This window comes from Topomyia yanbarensis, chromosome 3 (genome assembly GCF_030247195.1).
Source record: "Topomyia yanbarensis strain Yona2022 chromosome 3, ASM3024719v1, whole genome shotgun sequence".
NCBI lineage: Eukaryota > Metazoa > Arthropoda > Insecta > Diptera > Culicidae > Topomyia > Topomyia yanbarensis.
In genome coordinates this window covers 74,712,666-74,735,384 of record NC_080672.1, presented here as the reverse complement: position 1 = coordinate 74,735,384, position 22,719 = coordinate 74,712,666, and the positions used below count along the sequence as shown (strand labels likewise).

The 22,719-nt window shown below is 36.9% G+C and overlaps 1 protein-coding gene across 1 annotated transcript; it reads left to right on the top strand.

Moving 5' to 3' along the window:
* The first annotated feature begins 127 nt into the window (after positions 1-127).
* LOC131691297 (zinc finger protein 624-like) lies at positions 128-21,751 on the top strand. The gene is made up of 6 exons (XM_058977583.1): positions 128-383; positions 17,926-19,236; positions 19,300-19,389; positions 19,453-19,597; positions 21,255-21,338; positions 21,420-21,751. The coding sequence occupies exons 1-6, from the start codon at positions 270-272 to the stop codon at positions 21,644-21,646; spliced, it is 1,971 nt and encodes a 656-aa protein (XP_058833566.1). The 5' UTR covers positions 128-269; the 3' UTR covers positions 21,647-21,751.
* The last annotated feature ends 968 nt before the right edge of the window (positions 21,752-22,719 follow it).

Below are 22,719 nucleotides of genomic sequence, written 5' to 3'. Positions count from 1 at the left end.
TCTGTATTTTGTAATCTTTATTTTAGATTTTTTTTAAAACAGGATCCATATACGGCTGACAACCTAAAATACTGAAGCAAAATCATAACGATATCAAGCGATACAATCTGGTCGCCCTGCTCTCCATTTCATTCATGAAAATTGTGGTGTATTTACATCTGCCTCGTAAACCACAGTGAAAAATATTTCAGTGATAGCAATAAGTTGAACTTTTGATCAAATTAACACTTTCCGGCTGAAAACACGAACAAAAACGGCACCGGGAAACGATGGATTTGTGTCGCACCTGTATGGCTGACGATCCTACGCAGCTGGTTCCAGTTTACTCCAAGCTGGATGATGCATTCATAGCAAACATCATAATGGAGTGTACTTCCCTACAGGTAAGAAATTCAGTCTATTAATTTTCTAGTATAATACTATAGTTATTTGCTATTTGTGAATAAGCCAGCACAATTAGTAAATAACTATCAACGTAAATTATACGCAATTAAAACAAAGTTTTTTTCATGTTTTTTGATCTGATTATAATGAGTTTTTGATAAGTGTCAGAGAAAGGAAAGATCTGAAAAACAAAGGGGGTAAACCACAACCGACACAAGACGCACAATAAAAAGTTATTTTTTAAATGGACAAGCGAGTTCGACATTTCCAGTTTTAAAGGCGAAAACTGAGCTTGATGTAAAAGGTGTGGAGGAAAACGTGTGCTGATAACAAACGAATTCTTGACAAACATATGATTACGGCGTAAAAGCCAACTGTCAAAATTCTGTTTGAAAGGAAACTCCGGAAAAACCGCTACAAACCTAACACAGCTCAATGCAGTTTATGAAAGAGAAAACTTTTCTCTTTTGTTTACTACCAACATCTGTGATTGGTGAGTAACGGTTTGTCCAGAATTTCCACTCAAAGTGAATTATGGCAGTTGGCTTTTAAGCCGTAATCATATGTTTGTCGAGAATTGGTTAAATAAATTCCATACGATAAACAAAGATCACTTAGTAGTGGTTTATAAAATAAACTACAGTCGTGATTCGCTGGTTGGGCCACACCTCTGTCCAACTAACGAATTTGATTCGTTAGTTGGACCGACTGACAGATGTCAAAAACTCCAAAGGAGACGTTAGTAGTGTAATTGCATCTATTCACATCTCTAATAATTGTCAGATTGATTGTCAAAGTAAATTTGACGTAAGATTTTGACATTCAGATGCTTTTTAGTTGGACAATGGTCCAACTAGCGGAGGTCCAACTAAAATGCGGTCCAGTTAAAAAATGTCCAACCAGCGAATTACGACTGTATATTAAATCTACTGAATCCAACTAAAAAGCATCTAAATGTCAAAATGTTATGTCAAATTTACTTTGACAATCGATCTGACAATTATTAGAGATGTGAATAGATGCAACTACACTACTAACGTCTCCTTTGGAGAGTTTTTGACTTCTGTCAGTCGGTCCAACTAACGAATCAAATTCGTTAGTTGGACAGTGGTGTGGCCCAACCAGCGAATCACGACTGTACATTTTTTTGCCATTTATACAGGCGCATAAAGCCCTCCCCTAGGTGGATGGGTTTAACGGTGTTGTAAACATCATCAAGCATCTTTCGTGCATCACCCGGATAGAATTTTACAATAGCATTTACCCTACAAACAATCATAAAACAATAAATATTAGGACATGTTCAGGAGCGTTTTATTTTGTATAGGAGTTTCAAAGTAGAACTGGAACTAAAACAGTCACATCCCCAGCAGAGCGTTTTGTTTTATAATTTCGAGCAGTTTTGTTTTAAAATTTAAAACTGTTATACGACGCCGTTCTATTTGTTGTTGATTTTAAAGCACGTTTAGAACTGTGTTTTTAATACTTGCAGAGTTTTCAACACAGACACTTAGACCCGATAGACTGCACTGAGCGGAATCGCTACATCCATATTATATGATATTCATATAACTCAGCACTATTGGAATTTCCAATGATTGCTACATTAGACTTTCAAAAGTATATCAAACTTATATGGATATCATGTTGAATGTAGCATTCCTCACAAATTCAATTCTATCAGGTTTCCATATAACATTTAAATTCCAGTGTCAGACCCAAATCTATCAGCGCACCATATAACTATCTGATAATTATCATATTAACATTGGGTGGTCCAATGAAATGTATAGGACACTTTGATAAATGTATAAGAAATATTTAACGGATTAAAGCATATGATGGTTTATTAAATCTATAAGAAATGTTAGTTATTTAGATAGAGAGCTTTTTCTACGTAATACTTATATGAAGCTGGACTGATTGTTTTCGGATGTGCTTCGAAATTATGGTATTCATAGTATACCGATCGTCTTATTATTCTTAATTAAAATAATGCAGTCATTCTTAGACTGTAGTGAAACAACTATAATCTAAATAAAAGATTAAACATTTAATAGTTTTTAATTCAGAACATATTTGTATACCATTGATACCAGTGCACAGTGGTCCAGATCGCTAATTTAGGAGGAATTTTTACTTTCTGACAAACCTGTATAATTTAGACGTATCATGTCTTAGGATGAATTTGTGTACATCAGAAGATGCTTCTTTTTGTTGGAATATTTATTAGGGTGGTTCTAATTTATCTAAAATACGAAAATAAACTTTTTACTGATGAAAGATAGAGCTCCACAGTCTTCCACAAAGTTGTAAAGAAACTTATTTTGAATAAATTTGTTGAAAATTAAAGCTCTATCTATTTTAGTTTTTGTTATACAAGAAATTAAAAAAAAAGATAAGGGTGTTCCTGAAAAAAACGTTTTTTAGTATAACTTTCGTATCTTTTATTTTTTGTTAACACAACCTTTGAACAGCTTATTGAAAACTTCAAGCCGAGTATTTTTCTCCAAGACACCGAAAGGCTAACTTTTTTTAAAAAAAAGTTATGGACACTTTTCGTTAAAAAATAGCCTATTTCAAGGCTCAATATCGCTGGGCACCTAAAATTGAATACTGTTTCAACCACATGAAAGACCATACTTTTTAGTATATTTGAGCAGTTATTTTTTTAAAATTTGCAATTTAGATTTAAAGTTTGTAGTTTTGCAGGTTCAACGCATTAACGCATTTACACACATATCGTTGTATTATGAAAAAAGCTACTTTCAAATGTCATTCTCTCATCGCAGCAAGCTTTGCGTAAGTGAAATGACTGTCAAAAAAAGGTTTCTGATTTTATTCGTTTTAAATAAAACTAGTAAATATGGATATTAGTCGAAGAGAGTTGGCGAATTTGCTTAACACTGGTAAAAAGACAGATGAACTGCTTAAGTTCATTACAAGTAGTAATCCAAATGTAAAATTGAGACTTGTTAATGTTCGAAAGAAATTTTTTATTATAGTGCACTGTGCAGTGGTGAAATGGAACTTTTGATTGAAGGAATTTTTTTCAATTTTTTTGAGGCTTTAAAGCTTTTGCAGACTACTCGTCTTCAAAATTCAAAAAGTAGATACAGAACACTAAATTAGGATTATCGCCAGTAGTACCCTTTTATCATTTTCTAGCATAAGTGAACTGTGGAATCTATATCTGGTGCACTTTTGCTCAATAATCCCTCTCAGAGCTGGCATAAAAACAAAATTCAGTTTGTTTCTAAAACCGAACATGCCCGAACCTGAATGCGCTGTGTCGGGAGAATGAATTACAAGGGTAACAAACCATACATTTAATTCATCGTGGCGGGCATCAATTGAATTTTGTTTTCTTTTAAGTTCACGCAGGGGTGTCAATTTTTTCAAGCTCTCGTTCTCAGTACATTACAATACATTATAGTAGATGTGGCAACATTTCTCAATTAGGAAGGAAAATCTTCAATTTATTACACGGTGCTACAGCAATTTTGAACTTTTCAAGAGACCTAGTACAGGTTGTAAAGCACTTCAAATGCATTTTAAAAAATTGTTGTAAAGATGGGGTATAGAAAATCTTGAATTATAGCAAAATTAAACCATTTTTTGGGACTTTCTGCAATAAATTAATTGCGCTGTCAGTTTTCAGCCGATTTGCGATTTATCAACATTTCTAGTTAGAAGAAAAGTATACCTTTCCAAAGGTAGCCATGTGATGCTGTTTTGTAAGAAATAATGCGCCATTTTTGAACAACAATATTAAAATTGCCAAATTTTTGAGTTTTTTTTTCTTGAAAAACATGCAAATGGTTCAACATTTTCCCAGAGCCACGGTCTAGTTCTAATGATACTTCGAAAGAACATTTAATTCCGTGTCCAACGACATTTTGATCATTAAAATCGATTGGGAAATGGCAAAGGTATTCAATTGTTTCCAAATTGGAAATTGTCGTGCATGAGCCCTTAAGGTGGAAAATTCTCTTTCGAAATAACCGCTGTGGTGCGATGCTGATCATAGTAGCAGTGCCACATAAACCCCTTAAGAGTCGTGGGAGCAATTCCTAATTTAGGCAAAGTCGAATTACTCCGTTATTTCTCCACCGATAGTCATGATCAAAATGTCGTTGGAAATTAAATGTCTTTAAAATTATCATTAGAACTAGGACGTGCTTCTGAACAAATGTTGAACCATTTGCATGTTTTGTCATGAAAAAATAGAGAGTTACAGTCTTCAGGTAAAATGTTTGCAACTAGTTTCTCTACAACTTTGCTGAAGTATTTGTCTATCTGAATTATTGAATAAAATAAATTTCGTAACTCACTATTAGGGGGATTAATCATAAACCCGATAAAACAAAAAGAAGGGGAGTTCTACTCCAAGAAACTTTCTCAAAGACATTGGTAAAGTTAACAGTTTTGACGCAATCCAAAAAACCCCTTTTTTGCTCTTTGGGATCAATGTGCAGCGTGTTACCTTTTCAGCAGAAGGAAATTACATTTGTATTTAAAAATTTGTGTTCAACTGACAATAAGTCTTAATTAACTAAACTAAAAATAATTAATTTAACAGCAAACGGTGACGGAATTGTGATGAATTGGTATCGAAGTCGAAGTGCCCGACAAACTCGTTGAAGCGACGAACCATCACTATAATCGGACTATTGGAAGCGTAGCTAATGTTACGCATTTCGATGTGTCCTTTACGTGATCAACGCGTTGTAGCTGAATATACTTGTGTTCAATTTTTTTTTAATCTATATACGGCTCAAAACTATAATAAAACTGTTAATAAAGACAAATAAATTCAACAGTCTTAATTACGCAAAGTCGTCACATTAAATATTGTTTATAAAATGTCAATCTAGTAGCGTTACTGCAACGGGTTAAGTTTAAAAGAAATTGTAAAAGGAAGCAAAAAAACGTTTTTATAAGAGGCAACAAAAACTAGAATCATTTCTCCATTTATGGCATTTTCTATTTTAGCACATTGCCATATTAAATTAGTAAATCAGTTTCTTTTACTTCATATTTAAGTTATACTCCCGGTCATCGGTTATCCGTGATTGAAGTTGCATTTTTAACTATCTCAGAATTTCAGAATTGATTTGAAATTCTTGGCAGCCAGCTGCCCAGAGTAAAAAACACGCGCTAATTCTTCTCCGAGTTACATAGATCGTATCGATTATCAAGGTGGATTCAGATTTGTAACTATTTACCCCACCTCACTAGCTCCTTCCCGTAGTAAACGTAGAGATGCAGAGATATACAGAATCTCCATAACCACGTTTGTTATAATAACATTAATTTCCTTACCAGAATATAGATAGAACTTTCGAAACCTGCACATAGAGGATGGATAGCTACTCCCAGGTTCCATCCGTTGATTCTCGTTCATTCGCTTGTTCTGGTCAATCACGAAGGCTACTTCTACGAATTTTACGATCGTCATGCTCATGCTCAGTTGGAAAAGAAAGCAAATACACGATAGGTTTCATATATATTGAGTATGACTGCTCCAATGGATTTGAATACCATTAACAAATTAAACCGGGATAAATTTGACCTTTAGCAAATCTAAAACGATTGTGATGCGCTGGAACTTGGCGCAAATTTCTGTTGAACACAATTTTCATAATATATTGAAGCATTTGTATGAGAAGAAAATGGCAACTTCAGGCAAAGAAATGACAATTTTATCTTTGCTTCAGGTCAGTTTTCGAAACAATTGTTTGTGACTGCGTTTTAAATTCTACTTGTTTTCCTTTTTCTATTTTTGGTTGTCGGTTTTTAAATAAGTCACGGTTTTCCCAACCCTACGCCATACCAGCCTATCCTAACTCGGTGCATAACTATGTTGGCCGTTTTTAATTTCTATATGACCAGCCTTTAAATTCAGTAACACTCACCTACTTAACGAAATTGCGACAGTTTCGCATTTGGTGGGGATAGTTCAATTACCTTTGAATATGTATCTTTATTTTTTACACAAATTAAAAGCTTGAAATTGATGTCTGTTTTCTGTGGTTAGTTGTTGAAGAGAATATCATCTTGTGTAATTCGAAACCATTACCTGGTGGAAATAAAAAAAAAAATCCATTAGAACGTATCTTTACCAGTTTAATTTTGTTAAAAAACCCTTACCAAACAAAAACAAGCTTTCGGTCCGCCATTTCGTTTTTCTTGTCAGGCTTCGTTTTACAACCCACTACTTACACCCACGAGATGGTTGAGCTCATTAGCTATTCATATAACTTGAATATGCTTTTCTAATCATATTCATATTGACCGCGCTGGATTCAAATTTATTGGATATCACTGAGGTTTAACATGAACTTTGTGTAACATTCATATGTATTCATATAAATTCTACACAAAGAATTGTGGTCTGATTCATTTGACAAATCTAATAAATACAAAAGATATTTTCATTTCAGTGTGGGGAAAAATAAATTTGAATGCAGTAACGTTGAAGGCATGGCGAGACATGAATTTTAAATTAAATAGAACACCCGCTAAAACTGCTGCTGGGGACAGCAAGCTCCAGTTTTAAAATTTTAAGTTTTATTTTATAGAACTGTCAAAATTATGAATCTAGAACTGAAACACTCCTGAACATGCCCTTATAGTTATTACTGTTTCAACATTGTTCGATGCCAAGTTTTCACAGTAGATTTACAATAAAATTTTATGTAACAATAATTTTCACTGTTCAGCAAAAAACTGGTACAGTGCATTCACAATAAATTTTACTGTTTTCTAGAGAAAAATGTATGACGAAAAATTGATTTTTTTAGTGTTAAGATACATAACCACCCCCCCCCCCCCTTTTCACTGTAAAAGTCTATTTTACATGGAAATTTACTGTTAAAACGGTTAAAATAATTGTTTTTGTATTGTAGCATAACACTAAAACTTACTGTAAATTATTGTAAAATTACTGTACTGTCACAGTAAAAATCGTGGTTTTGTTACTGTACATTTCTATTCGGGCAGTATTAAAGAAATTCGGACAAACAATTGCCTTAATATGGTTATTTATTACGCCTCGATAGTGGTTCATCGAGGAGACAGAGTGGGCTTATGGGCCTTTATTATGTTTTTTCATACTTTCTACCAGCCCAAACTAACGATCAACCAAAACTTTACGGTTACCACAATGAAAATGAATTGGACCAATCTTGACCACTGGAACACTGTTGCGGACAAACCTTAGAAAACGTATATATTTTTCCATCATTCCAGCTTTTTGGATTCATAATTTTATAAGAAATGCGAAGCTCTTCAAATCGTATGCTCTTACAGCTCCTTCAACCTCGGTAAGACCACTCCGGCACCAGTGCCGGATGCAATCAAATAAGGACATTTGATGCAATTTTGAAAACCATATGGCGGTTTCCGGTAACCACAAAACAGTGTAAAGCATCATCAATTTGGATGTCGTTAGAAAGGAGGTTGGTCAGCGAAAGCCGAAAAATGATGATTGGCGTCATTTTGAAAACCAAGACGTTGGTTTACCATAAAACAATGAAAACCATCACCAATTTGGGTCACTTAAAAGGGGGTTTTCAGTTAAAAACAGCAATTGATTTTTGACGTCTTTTTGAAAAACAATGTGATGGCTTCCTGTAACCACAAAACAGTGAAAACCATCATCAATAATAGCGTCATGGTAAAGCGGATTGTCAACTGAAGAGGGAAATTTGTGATTGGCGTCATTTTTAAACCAATATGGCGACATCTAGTAACTACAAAACTGAAAAGCAGTGAAATCCATCACAAATATAGGCATCATTTGAAAGGGGTGAACAGCAAAAAACAGCAACCGATTAATGAAGCCATTTTGAAAACCAAGATGGCAACTTCTGGTTACAAAAAAAACAGAGAAAACCATCATCAATATGGATGTCATTTGCAATCGAGTAGTGAGTAGAAGATCGATATTGATTTTTAATGAAATTTAGATGATCAGGATAGCGGGTGTGTCAGGGAAAGACGGAAATTGACGATTGTTCGATGTCAATATGTGTGTCATTTGAAAGGGGAGTAGAAGACAGAAACGGACCATTGGTACCATTTTGAAAACCAAAATAGCGGCCTCCGGTTGGGCATGTGCGCCACCGCGCCCGCACCGGTAATTTTTAACATACGCCGACGTCGAACGATAGGCCGGTGTTTTCCCAATTTTTCCTCCTTAGGGAGGAATATAGTATAGCGCTTTCGCATTGATCTGCTAAGCCAAAACACGTTTCGGCTTCGCTGTGTGTTATCAGCTTAACAGAAGTTCTGGTCTATCGGGACATCACGGGCAACCAGTTGTTTGATTGGAAACATAAATAGTGTTTCCGTTTTAGTATTTAGCGTCAAGCCGGAGCTAAACTCTGCAATAAGTTAGTGTCGGTTTTTGATGAGCCGTAGTCGAAACGTACCCATGACTTTATTACGGGTCAACGGATTCGAACGCTAATAGGAATACTGGAACTGTACTAAAATTCAGATCTTTTTTACCGGTTTTATCCAAATTAGTCAAAATTTACGAAACGAGAGCAAAATTAAAATAAAATTTTCAGAAAAATCATAACTTGACACTGTAAAGGATGTACCTCATAACTTGGCACTACAAAGGACTTTCCTGATGTCTGTGTATGTGTTCGTCGGAGTGTTTGTGACTCTGGGGCAGGAAATGGATACAGAACTGGCGTATATGATAGAATAGTAAGTAATTTATTATCTCGCGGGCATTTTTTTCTTGTTCTTATACAAGTTTCCCACATACAGCTACATCCTACGAACACGATGTTAAATATGAAAACGTGAAGACCATGATTCCCGTGACCTTGATCTAACGGAAATTTGCTAACATGATTTGGTACCTCGTACTAGCATGGATTATATTGAAATAATTATGTCGAAGTATGAAGAATCCGTTTTTTACGATACTTTAGAGAAACTGTTTCCCTTGCATTCTTAACGGTGTTCGGATGGTGCGAATGCGGTTGATCTAACCTATACCATCTTACTTCACTTTCGTAGGTAGACCATCTCAAGGTCTTAACTACACACAAAGAACCCTATGCGCATACCCTGGGTCAGTTCTGTTACCAGATGACACACTACGGTAAGACATGCGCCAACACAACTGCAGAAAATTAATCTACTACAACCAACTCCATCAAACAGTCTTCTACATCTGCTGATACGATTCTATCACATTTACCCGAATGACATTCGCCCGAAAGCCACCTCAGGATTTCTATGAAGGACTACCGCGTCTACATGACCGTCCATATAGTTGAGATCGACGGTGTGGTCACCGATTCGAGTTGATCATGCGTGGGGCGAAGGAGTTTGTTGGGTATTCCAATGAGTGAAGATTTCTAGTAACAATCGCACAGGATGTGACATGTTTTACACTAAATAGAATTAACATAATAGGAAGAAGGCCCGATGTGGTAAGTGCACAGAAAGATCCCGCTCATAGAACTCGTTTGCGCAGAAATATGAAAGAGAGCAATGGTACTCACCACGACAAGAGGTGCTTGAGAGGCCGCCCAAAGCTCCTCTTGTTGAGGAAAGACTGACAGAAAATAGAAACAAACAACCCCTAATTTTAGAATTTTAGATTCAAACAAAAAACTTCCAGCGGGTACCGGTGGCCTAATATTTCAACCAGAGATTCAACTTAATAGAGGGTTAGTTAGGCAGCGACAACTTTGTGATATGGCGGATCTCCTCCCGACATCGAGGCGATTTCGATTGTCACGGTAAGGTATGGAGTTGACAGCTTTAAGAAGGTGGTTTGCTCTATTGCCCACGACTACATTTCTGTTCGATTTGAGTGTCTGTGAAACAACTTCAGCAACTCGCGAAAAAAAACACACTCCATATGGACGTCTGTTCTGTGTTGCAATGCACACTTTCTCAATATTTCTTATAATTTGAAATGTGCAACAAAAATGATTTCAGATCCAAAAATCTGTACTTTTCCACAAATATCTGTAATTTTTACCGTGCAGAATTTGTAGCGACAAATTTCGAAAAATCTGTACTTGTACGCTGATAAAAATCCAAACTTATATTTTATGTACTTCGCACGCATGATATCCGTGAGTACAAAAATGTGCCAAAAATATACGGGACCATTCCTAAATTACGTAACGCTTTTAGGGGAGGAGGGGTACGGCAAAATGTGTCATATGGGGGGAAGGAGAGAAAATAGAACGTTACGAAACATGTTTTCATTTCGTTTGCACACATACCAAGCATGGGTAAAATAACGACAACAGTGTAAAAATTTTAATCCGCTGCGGCGCAAGTATAATTTTTCTAAATATGATTTGATGTACGGCAAAATGAATATATCTCCGAAATGGTCCCTCTTATCTATGTGGTGTAAGCAGTAGGGATGTTCCCTATAAAATTCTCAACAAATGTATGTAAATAACGATTAGTACATTAATATGAAATATAAAAGAAATTAGAAAATCAAATCTTTGACGAAACACCATTCCAACAAAATACCAAATTTCTTAATTCTTAAAAAAAAATTAAAGGGTTGTTTACAGGACACGACCACAGTGACATTAAAAATGTAGCTTTTTTCAAGAGCGTGCAAATGAATTTTATCTATCACACATATCGACTCACGTTCTTGCTCACTCGCCTATTTCTATATGTAACAATTTGCTGTAAACCCTCCCCATTAAAACATAATTTATTGAAGGTCATTTAACGGTAATCTATTATTACAATTAATAAAGTATCTCACTAGGTGATTGGCATTATTTGGCTGATCCATCTAGTAAAAAACGCTTTTAATCCACCTAACAGTGTGATGGGACATTTCTTATAACTCTTATCACTCTCTTCGGATATTATATCGTTTGAGAACATTTAGATGCTTCGCGATGTTTTTGATAACACATACTACATGGGATAGTGGCAGGACTCAGAGAATCGCTCAAATCAGCATAGGACAACATCAGTGCTAGAAATCTCAAACCAAATCAATGGGAAAGCGAAAAAATGGCCCATAAAATAGACATTCCAACGAATTATTGTTAATGCTCTGTTAATAAAATATCTAAATTGTGGTGGGAAAACTGAATTTTCCTAAAAAGGTTATTTATTAATCATTCACATGTATGAAAAAAGCCTTATGTTTACATTTGGGAGTATCGCCCTTTTCACAAAAAAGCGTTGAAATGAAATCGCAGCTCCTGATATCACGCTATCTCTGAAGTGCATGCGTGCATAGTTCCAAATTTTACTTCGACATCGACTTTTTCTAAAGGTGACTTGCCAGTAGTATCCTTGATTTGAATTATTATCGCTAATCCTAATGCCAAAGAACAAATAAAAACCCCTCGAAAACGAACCGTTTGGGAAAATCATCATCATTACTGAAATTAAACTTTTCGATAACCTTCCGTCACTTGCGTTAATGCACTGGGTGCACAGTGCTCTGAAAATCTAGCAAAATCGTCTTAGGGCACCAGCGGGTCTAATTCAGAGCTATCTGCGCGGCGAGTTAAATCTGTAAAGAACACTAAAAATTAATTTCTATTCCATAATTTTCAGTTCAGCAATTCGAGAGATCGTGCTCACCGCAAGCCATGAAAAATAGACTACGTTGTTAAGCGATGGTCACTATTTATTAAAAAATCACGGTTAAATAAAAAATTAAACTATTAAAATATTTCAAATAGTTTATAATTTTCACAAACATATTAGGAAAAATTGTTTAATAAGCTTTCGTAATATTGTGTAGGAAAAAAGCTGAAAACTTCAGTATTTTTCTATCTGCAACAAAAAAACCCTTAAGTATACTAATTAATTGGTATACGAATTGGAATAGGTTCGCCAAATTTTGGAAGAAGTCTATAAAATAACCCCTTGACAGCTACCTAAAAATTGTTGTAGTTCGATGCAATAAAAAAATCATATTTGGCAATTCATATTTGGCTGATAAAATTGGGGTGTCAATGTATTATAATAGATATTCAGCATTCGAAGAAGTTTCTTTCGAGTGTAGAACGACTTTGTTTCTACTTACTTGAAGTCAGCGGCGTAGCCAGAAATTCGGTTTGGTGGGGGTTTGGTGAAAATCGATCTTACTGTCCAAACGGCATAATTCCGAAACCATAAATTTTGAAGTTTTGAAATTAAGCAGAATTATTTTTCAGAAAATAGTAACAGAGTTCGTGTCTTTAGCGAATTTGTTGAGTCTTTATTGTAGTCATGAATGTTAACCTGAGAAAATTCACCATAAATACTTCTTGGACGATATACCGTCAAAATTATTTTATCAAATGATGCGCTGTTTTAAGTTTATAAAACTCATTGAAGATACTAAACCTCCGAAATTGGCGGTTTCAAAATGATGCTATCTTGACCTTAAATTACTGTTTTTAAACATTTGACCTATACATATAATTGGTCATACAACAAAAATCAAAAGCTCATCAAAATCGATCAGAACATGCTAGAATCGAATGGCAATCGTCATTTTTCATAAATTTCTCTCTACATTCGGAAAGTGTTATCCTCGTTATTAATCATATTACGTTTTCGTCTCAACTCGACGCATTCCCAAAATAAAAACCTGTGTTAATCCACCTAGCGGTGCCAGTGTGCTTTTCTCATTTGTCTAGACTACGATTCCATGGCTGGTTATGTTCAATACAATGGTGGAAATGAATATTACATGTTCAGTACGATTTGCACATACATACAATCGATCGACAGCCACGATCTTGAGATACTATGTGATATTGAAACATCGCTTGAAACCAGCGGCGGATCATGGAGAAAGATCCGGGAGGTCCAGGTCTTGCCGAAAATTTTCAACTTGTTAAGAAATTTGAAACTAGTTTTAATTTTAAAGTAGCAACCCCTCACTGCATACCCCCCCTCGGGCCGGTATAATTGAAGATTTTTAGAGTGATTGCATAACCTTTCTATATGAGAAAGGCAAAAATGTACCAAAGTCTAAAAAAGTCAATTTTTGTCAAACATCTCAATGTTTCATGCATTTTAAATTCATTTGGCATCAAAAATACAAATTTGATTTTGAAATTTTTTCATTTCAATTTATATGGGAATTTGCTGCGTGATTGCACTCTTCAACTCGTAACCCCGGAACCGGAAGAATTGCAGCCGATGGGAAGGTTGTACCTTTCATTTGAGACTAACTTTGTGCAAATCGGTCCAGCCATCTCTGAGAAACAGAGGTCACATTTTTTTCCACATACACACATAGACACACATACACACACACAGACATTTTCCGATCTCGACGAACTTTAGAGTGAATGAGAAAGGCAAAAACATTTTTAGCAAATATTGAAAGTTATGCATTTTTTTTGGTGGGCAGTTCTATGTTTCATTAAATCAATTTTAACTTCGCTTCCTATTAAATAAAGACCCTTATTACATTACATCTCTACAAAAACGAGCTCAATTTGAAAATAAATCTGAGGATTATGATTGATTACAGAACTCTGGAATTTTCTATTGGAATGTTTTCAGGCAGGAATTTGATATTGATGCAATTGGACAACTGTGAAATCAAAACCAATAGATCAGTTACATATCAGGACCCCATTCCGACAATTTATCAAACGTCCTCATGATGTCTACAACAACAGGTTATCAATCTACGGATCAGATAATTGTTATTGTAATATTGAATTAAATCAGTCAGAATCAATAGATTTTCAACTTCAATCCAATTTTTTTTGTTGGGTGTGGTGGAGGGGGGGGGGTGTTGTATGGTGGTAAACCCCAAAACCTTCTCGTGGCTACGCCGTTGCTTGTAGTTATTTATTTCGCTTTTCATTTTCCGATATTTTTCAGATCGATCCGATGGTTATAACTTAGAAAAATTGCAGTCAGAAGGTTCGTACAAATGAACATTTTTGCACTGATAAGTTATCAAGTTCCTTCCAGACAACTTGGAAGTGTTCGGTGATTATTTCTAGCGGTTGTAGATAGAAAAATGAAATACAAAATTCGTTTTATTGAAATAATGTTTGGCTTATTTCAATGGATTATTACAATATTGAACAATAAATAGGCGACAAAGAGTAATCCACAAACAACAAGCCATAACTTTTAAAGTATTCAAAATAGATATTTGAAGTATTCAGTAAAGTTATTCGTAAAAGTAAGAGCTACACATTTGCTGAAGGCATCATTTCGATATACTCACTCCCAAGAAAATTTGTGAAAATATCTCACTCATAGGGGGATTAATCAGCAAAAGCACAATACCAAAAGAAAGGGCATATTGCCTCCATTTTTATTTCTCCGAAGATACAATTGACCTAGAATAAGCCGTTTTGGCGTTAATAATAGATTACATGTTTTTGGTCATATTTCTGGCAATGGGAAATGATAAAAATCTTTCGTCCGCATTTAATGTTAAATATCTCTATTGATAATAGTCCGATTTCAACAATCTATAGCTTGTTCGAAAGGTATTCGTTAAAGCTGTCTAAAAATATATAAATTGTTAATCTATATTGTCAATTTCGGCAGATAATTCAAAAAAACTGCAAAAAACTCCATTTTTACACATTCAAACATTCATATCTTGGAAACTAAACATCAGAATCAAAAACAAATTAATAGCGTTCATACTGTTTTTTAGTTCTTTCATTTAAAATTGGTTTGGATAAGATCGGTTCAGCCATTGCTGAGAAACACGAATGAGAATTTGTCCGTTACATACACACACACACACAGACACACACACACACACAGACATTGTCCCAAATCGTCGAGCTGAGTCGATTGGTATATAAGACTCGGCCCTCCGGGCCTCGGAAAAAATCTTGAAAGTTTGAGCGAATTCTATACATTTCTTTTATAAGAAATGTAAATAGGCTGGTCTGTCCAGAAAATATATTCAAAAGAAAAGTTCCATTTTGAGAGCTGTGATGAGGAAGCCCACGCCCGCCAACGGAAATATACAGATTCTCCATGAAATATGAAATTTCATTTTCCATATAAATTTTCAATAATGTACTAATGGACTTAAGTAAACAATCTTATGTTTAAGTATTTCTTGATCGATTAGTGGTGGAAAAAATTAAATTATTTGATAAATTACATTGTTATGCAACGTTCGCACTACCAGTTAAAACGGGTTTTTATGCTATCTTGGTGACATTTTTCTTGTTGCTAATTATTAAAATATGTTGTAACTCTGTAGTGTAAACATTGTATTATTAAACCAATTCTGCATCATGCATAATAATATCTGCAGTACAGCGGTTTGTTCCATAATTTAAAACAGATTTATTTTAAAATTTAAATTAGTATACCCAACCGTTCTATTTGTTGTATACTTTAAAACGCAATTAGAACTGTGTTTTAAGTACATAGGGTAGGACAGATATTCTGACTGGATAAACTGGGAAAACAATTTTAAGTCCAGTAACGCTTAAGACATGGCTTGAATTTGAATCGAAAAAGAACACCCGCTTCAACTGCTGCTGGGACGGTAAGTTCTGTTTTAAAATTTTCCGTTGTGTGCAGTACGAAACAAAAGTGTTTGAAATTAGAAAACAAAAAGTTCTGCTGGGAATGTGATTGTTTCCGATGCAATTACACTCAGATTTTTCACGCAGGGGATACAGGCCGTGTAAATGAAAACCGCGTAAATTTCAAAATCCGCGTAAAAAAACCTGAGTGTACTCTCCTATATAAAATACTACGCTGCTGAACAGTGCAATAACTACAGAAGCACGTTTTCAGATGCCTTACTGATAAAAACATATAACCGAAATATGAAACATGAAAACCAATAGGCTCTTTACCCTACGCAGCTACAAAGCGCCGTAAACATGGATTAACAAGTTACAACGCACACGCATGCATAAAAATAAATATATTTGTTTCAAACGCAACACTCTTAAGCAGCACACACCGTATTGAATTAAATCCAAATCACCCCGCCCACCCACTTTGCAAATCATTCTGTGACACCGTGCTGGTACCCGAAAAATCCGCACACGGCCACCGCTGCCGAAAATGCATAGCGTCTACCGCTTATTGTAGTGCCCAGACGCTGCAACCATGATCGTTCGACATAAGAACAAAAACTGATTCAAACGGGTACGCGTCACCTCTATTTATAAACTAACCGTATATGCTTTAGTCACTTAGGTGCGAGCAGCGTTGCCAACATTTTTTTCAAAAAAACTGGAACCTTTCTAGAAAAAAAACTGGAAAAAACTGGATGCTCGAAAAAACCTACTATACTCTTGTTATGTTTAAGTCAACGATTCAATGAACGTAATTTTAAGTAAACACGTATGTTTCAAACCTTTTATTGAAAATTTGAGTCAGTTTTTGATATTGTTGTCCAAATTTTAAAAAATATTAGAACATCTGACTTTGAATGTAATTCTAATAGTTACAGTCGAATTTTACTGTTTTGAAGATTTTCAATCTACACAAAATCCACAAAATCGTAAATTTAAGACCCTTTACTAAACTTGAGAATGCGCTTAATCCTTTCTTACGATACTATAGCAACTAGCTGCGAATACAACAAATGTTCATGTAAATATTTGACACAATGTACTGTCACCTTTATGTTTGAGTAAAATTCATTTGAAATCGTATCAAAATGTACATTCTTGTACCGTTTTACTCACAAGTAGTATAAAAAGAGTTCAGGTCACGGTGGATTTAAATCTTATTCTGCGGCACTCTGCATCATCCCATCGCTTGCTTGAAAATTCTGTGAATCGAGTTACAATTTGTGAGAAAGAAAACTAAATAAATGAATTTTAAAAAAAAACTGGATAAAACTGGCTAAAATTTCAAAAAACTGGAAGATTTTTCCGATTGTCTGTTTGACTGGATGTTGTAAAAAAAAACTGGAAGAATCCAGTTTAAACTGGAAGGTTGGCATCGCTGGGTGCGAGTGTGTGCAAATGCCAACGTTACCGAAAATCGATAGCGCTTATTGCATCGCCCGGAGACGATGTTGCTCGTATGGGATAAGAGCAACAACTGATTTAAACGGACATGCGTTGCTTCTATTTATGACTTTTCGTGTTTCATTGAGCAACTAAGCTGCCCTCTCTTGACGGCTGTGTCTGAGAAATCTGCCTCACGAATGGTAATTTTCCCGTTTTTCGTGAACTTTTTAATTTTACCAATTTCCAAAAGTCTACTTTTATTGGGGAGATATTAAATTATTACCAATATTTAAGTTAAGTGTTTCTGAATCGGTTGGTGTATGAATGATTAAAATCCATCTAGTAATATCGGAGTTATAAGCGTGCAAACCTTACATAGTTTCGTTACATGGGAGGTAGTTTAGATTTTAGAATGACACCTAGCCCCAGATAGTAGAGTAAGACATTTTTAATGTCAAAATACTTAGCTTAGACGATGCTCAAGTTTTGCATGTTTTCAAAAAATCGGCAAAGCCTCGCGAGCAATTCTATTAAGTTTCCCCTTAATGTAATCGAACAATTCAACTACAAAAACAAACTAACCCTCATTTTACAGATCCGCGAAAACGACGGTCTTCCAGCGCACATCTGCTGCCGCTGTATGGAAACGTTGAAGCTACTGACAGCTTTTATCAGAACGGCACGAGACTGCGATCGACAGCTGCGTAAACTGTTCGAACCGGAAACCACGCCTTCGCTGGAAGTCGATACAATTGTAACCTTGGATGAGAATATAAATTCGGTTAAATGCGACGCTGATGCGTTCCAGTTTGCCGAGGTAAAGATCGAACCAACCGAGGAGTTGCTTGCCGAGTATCTGGATTCGGAACCGGGTGAGGCAAATTCCTCTGGGAGTGAAAATGCCACTGATGACGATGATGATGATGATGATAGTGATAGCGGTGAATCTAGCAACGGTAGTAAAAGTAACAACGAAAGTGACAGCGAATGGAACGGCAGTGACGAAGAGTTCAAAATGCAGGAGCCCAAGACAGCGAAAAGACGAGGTCGGAAACCAAAACCGAAACCGTTGAATACGGATGATAAACCTTTACTTAATAAGCGACGTTCGAAGAGAAACGAAGATCTCACCATGAATGAGTATGAACGGGAATTGTATTCGGTTATCAAGGTAGAAAAGAATAAACATACATGCTGCGGTTGTCTGTTGATTTTCGAAACAGCTCAAGGCCTGGAGTCGCATCGTAAGAAGTCTCACACTCGAAAGAGGGATTCAGCGACAACCAATCCTTCCGATAAGGTACTCTGTGATGGATGCATGCGAAAGTACAAATCTAAGCGACGAGTTAACTATCACAAGGAACGTGTTCGGCAACTGGAAACGATCTGGGAGTGCAACAAATGCAAAAATAGATTTTCAGAAGCGACGCGCCGACGATCACACTCTAAGAAGCATCCAAGGAGGATATCTTCGGTAGCTGTTGTGGCCCCAATCAAGGAGATGATCCAACGGGAGCTTGGATGGATTTGTTGCGCACAGGCGTGCGGGCGCTCGTTTCCTCTGGAAACAGAGCTAATAGCTCACGCACACAAGGCTCACCAGATCAACAAACAGGAAGCAGAATTGGAAGAGAATCAGGACAAACCGGTCCAATGTCAAGTTTGCTATAGGCGGTTTCACGACAAAAATGGACTGATCAACCACCAACAGCGGCTGTACCGATTGCACAAATACCAATGCGCCCTCTGTGGACTACAGTTCAACAGCGGAGGGCGGTTAACGGAACACGAGCTTACGCATAAAAGCGAGAAACCCTTCAAGTGTCAACTGTGCGACAAAGCATTCACCCAGAAGGGCAATCTTAAAACGCACATGACCGTGCACACTAACGAAAAACCGTATCAGGTGAGTTTTATATTAAATTTTGACACGCATTTTCAACAGTTAACCGGTACTTTTATTTTCAAGTGTTCTGTTTGTGGAATGGCATTCCGTCAGAAGGGTGGCCTGAAAACACACATGTCCAACCATATCGAAAAGCCACAATTCAAATGTGAAGTAAGTTCGTTTGTTACTGTTATTGCTAGACATATATTTTATATTTTAACACATTTAATTTAGGTATGCTCGAAGATGTTCAAAGCCAAGCTGCATTTAAGATACCACATGCGCATTCATAACGGCGAGAGACCGTTCCCTTGTCGCTACTGCGAAAAAGCTTTCACGGATTTCACAAACCGAATGAGACACGAAATGAGCCATACCGGTAAGTTTACAGTATTTTTTGTGACAAACATAATAAGCTGCAATCAGCTCCTGGAATCGAATAAGATCGATTAATGCACCCGTTTACATTTTATCTGAAAACGCCGAATCTTTGTATTTCTTTAATCTTCATCTCGACATCTTTGTTTATCATTTATCTGTCGGTGTCATTCCAATCGAACACGAAAATGGTCAACCCCTAGTAGCAATTGAGGTTTCATGGTAGCTTTATAGCCACTCATAAAACAGACTGCACTTGTAGCATGCTATAAAACTTCAATTGTTACATAGGATGTCTGGGAAGTACAGTAATGTTATACCGACTAAACCAACGTTGAAAATAATAGTGAAGAGTAATCGGTATTCCGCGGATGTCATCATTGACTTATTGCAAAGTCGGGCTGAGGGCATTCCTATTCAAATTATGAATGTTATTGCTGATTTCGAAAATCCACACTTCAAATATAACAAACACAATGGACACCTATGGCGGTCTACCCCTACGATGAACTCCGCTAGCGAATGACGAATCTCAATAGTAGCATGTTCGTAATAACCTGGTAAAGGAGGATGATTGTGATGATTTAGGCTGCGGTCATCACGTAAAGCAACAAAGGTCATAACCCCAAGTCCAAGACGTGAAGCGACCCGTGCCGAGGGATGAGTGGTCGAGGAGGTGAAAAAGATGCTCGATCGTTAACGGAGCCTGTGGGGCACCTGGGCAACCCCCACAGTAAGCGTCCCTTACCACGTTACTGCGGAGCTCTGGTGTGGCGGACCTTTCTTTCTCGCGCAACTCGTGGGAATGAGTGATATGAGTGAAGTGAACAAAAATAAAAACCAAAAAACGGAGGTGCCGAACCCATTTGCCAAAGGTGGTTTGGCGAGGTCTCCTCCCAGTGGGGGGGGGGGGTAGTGGAGCGGCGGGGGCTGCATCCGACAGCACCAGTGACTCCCCAGCAGTGGTAGGAAATAGCCCTACCAAGGATCTGAAACAGAACCTGCTGGTGCTCCGCAAAGCTGTTCGAATCTCAAGACAAGAACAGGAAGCATACGTCAAGAGGGGCGAGGGAAGAGAGAAGGCCGACAGAGGAACCCAGACAGTGGCCTTCAAGAGGGTGGAGGGAAGAGAGAAGGCCGACATAGGAACCCATACAGGGGCCTTCCCCCTCTATGGAGCAGCCAAGTCGCTCCAAGCGGCGGCTCATTTCCCCTCGACGGTCAGGGGCAAGACGGCGCCGAACTTGAAGCGACCTATCTGTCCTGGAGGCCTCTAAAGTGATGCACAGCTTCGACTGCAGATAAAGCAACATATTCGAGATGAAATAAAAGGCAGAAAACATCTGAATGCTCTTCAACTGATTTTTAATGCGTAAATTGTGTAAAACAGAATAATGAACCGAAATTGAATTTGGACTTAACCAATCCGGTTTTAGTAAGCAGTGTATACCCGAGAGCATTCCGGGTTATAATGGTGCTTTTTATCTATCCCCTTCCAACAAATACTGCCGTGGTCGAGTTTCTATTTATTCCAATCGATTGAATCCAACATCAGCTTAAACAACTTTGCCATGCATCTGTAACCTGGAATTCGTATACATACATACAGAATTTAGCCCATCTAAACAGCAAATAACTAATCAACCTCATCATTCCAGGAATCAAACCATACAAATGCTCATATTGCGATAAATCATTCATTAGAAAACGATTCCTGATGGAGCACGAAAGTACTCACACCGGTAAGTTCTCATTCTCCTATTTGTGTTAAATGTTTGAAACTTTTGTTTGTTTTTTTTTTCTCCGATCCATCCCTCAAACAGGTTTGAAAATGTATAACTGCGATGTGTGCCATCAAAGCTTCGGCCAGAAAAACTCCCTAAAAAAGCATCTGTCGACAGTTCATCCCAGCTTCAGCGGAACACAAAATGATACCGCAGTTGCAGTTGCATCTCTTTCGCCCACAAGCTCCCATTCGATGCCACCACAACAGACACACCCAATTCATCGGAAAACCCAACTGATGGCTAGCTTTCATCATTCACTTTAATTCCAACAGCCATAGTTTCGAGAAATGTCTTGTGTAGGTAAAGGTAAACTTTTCCAGATGGAGTCTGTAATGTATCACGTATAATAAACGTCAACGTAAACGTTACGTTCGTCTATTTCCCTCTACAAAATTGAGAAATTTATCAAGCAACATTATTCTCTCGATCATAGTCATAAACTACCTTCGCTACAGTTGGGACCACCTGAAGCATAAAAAATTATGATCCTTCGACCAAATAAATTTAACATGATGCGGATTGGTCATAAAGGGTGTCTCGTTTGGTCTATCTAAAATGTATTACCCATCAACCCGCCCCCTAGAGAGGAGGATGGGTCCGAGCTTGAGAAGAAATTGCAATATTCTCAACACATTGAACCACGAACGTAATGAAGACGACCACCCAGCAGGACCATTCTGGATCGTCCCACACCCCCATAGCGCACAAGCGTCATAACAATTTTCTTGATGACGTCAATTACATCAGGCTGATTTTCCACAGCAGCAGCATAGTGCACAGAGGCAATTCAGCGAACAGAAAATTCTACAACCACTTGCGTAACAACTAGTCCGAGTGCAATGAACTTTTGCTTTCTCGATGGCGGTCAACTGAGTAAACGAAAGAGTATCGGCTCTTCTCGGGAAATTTTTGGTCATCTCCGCATAGTTTGGCATGTATTGGTGCATCAAACGGATTTTCCGATTTATCGTAGCTTGAAAGTGCATCGTAGTAAAGGGGGCCTGAAATCGTTTATAGCTCAGTGCTGCCAAGTTAAGATGATTTATTGATTTATTTCGCTGGGAACTTAAATGATATCGTGCTCTCCAAATTTCTTTACCCGAAAAAGATTTAGGGAAACCAGGGGTAAGTCCAACACCTTAAGCGTAATATTTTTTCTAAAGTACTACAAATCTACAGAAATTACAAATCTTGCACATAATCCTTGTTCAGATGGGTCTTATCAAGAAATATTTTCAGAGTCTCAAATAGACAATTTTATTAAAAAATATTGGGTGCCAAATAGTGGTGCAAAATGATATTTTCCAAACGCAGCGTTGTACGCATAATTACGTTT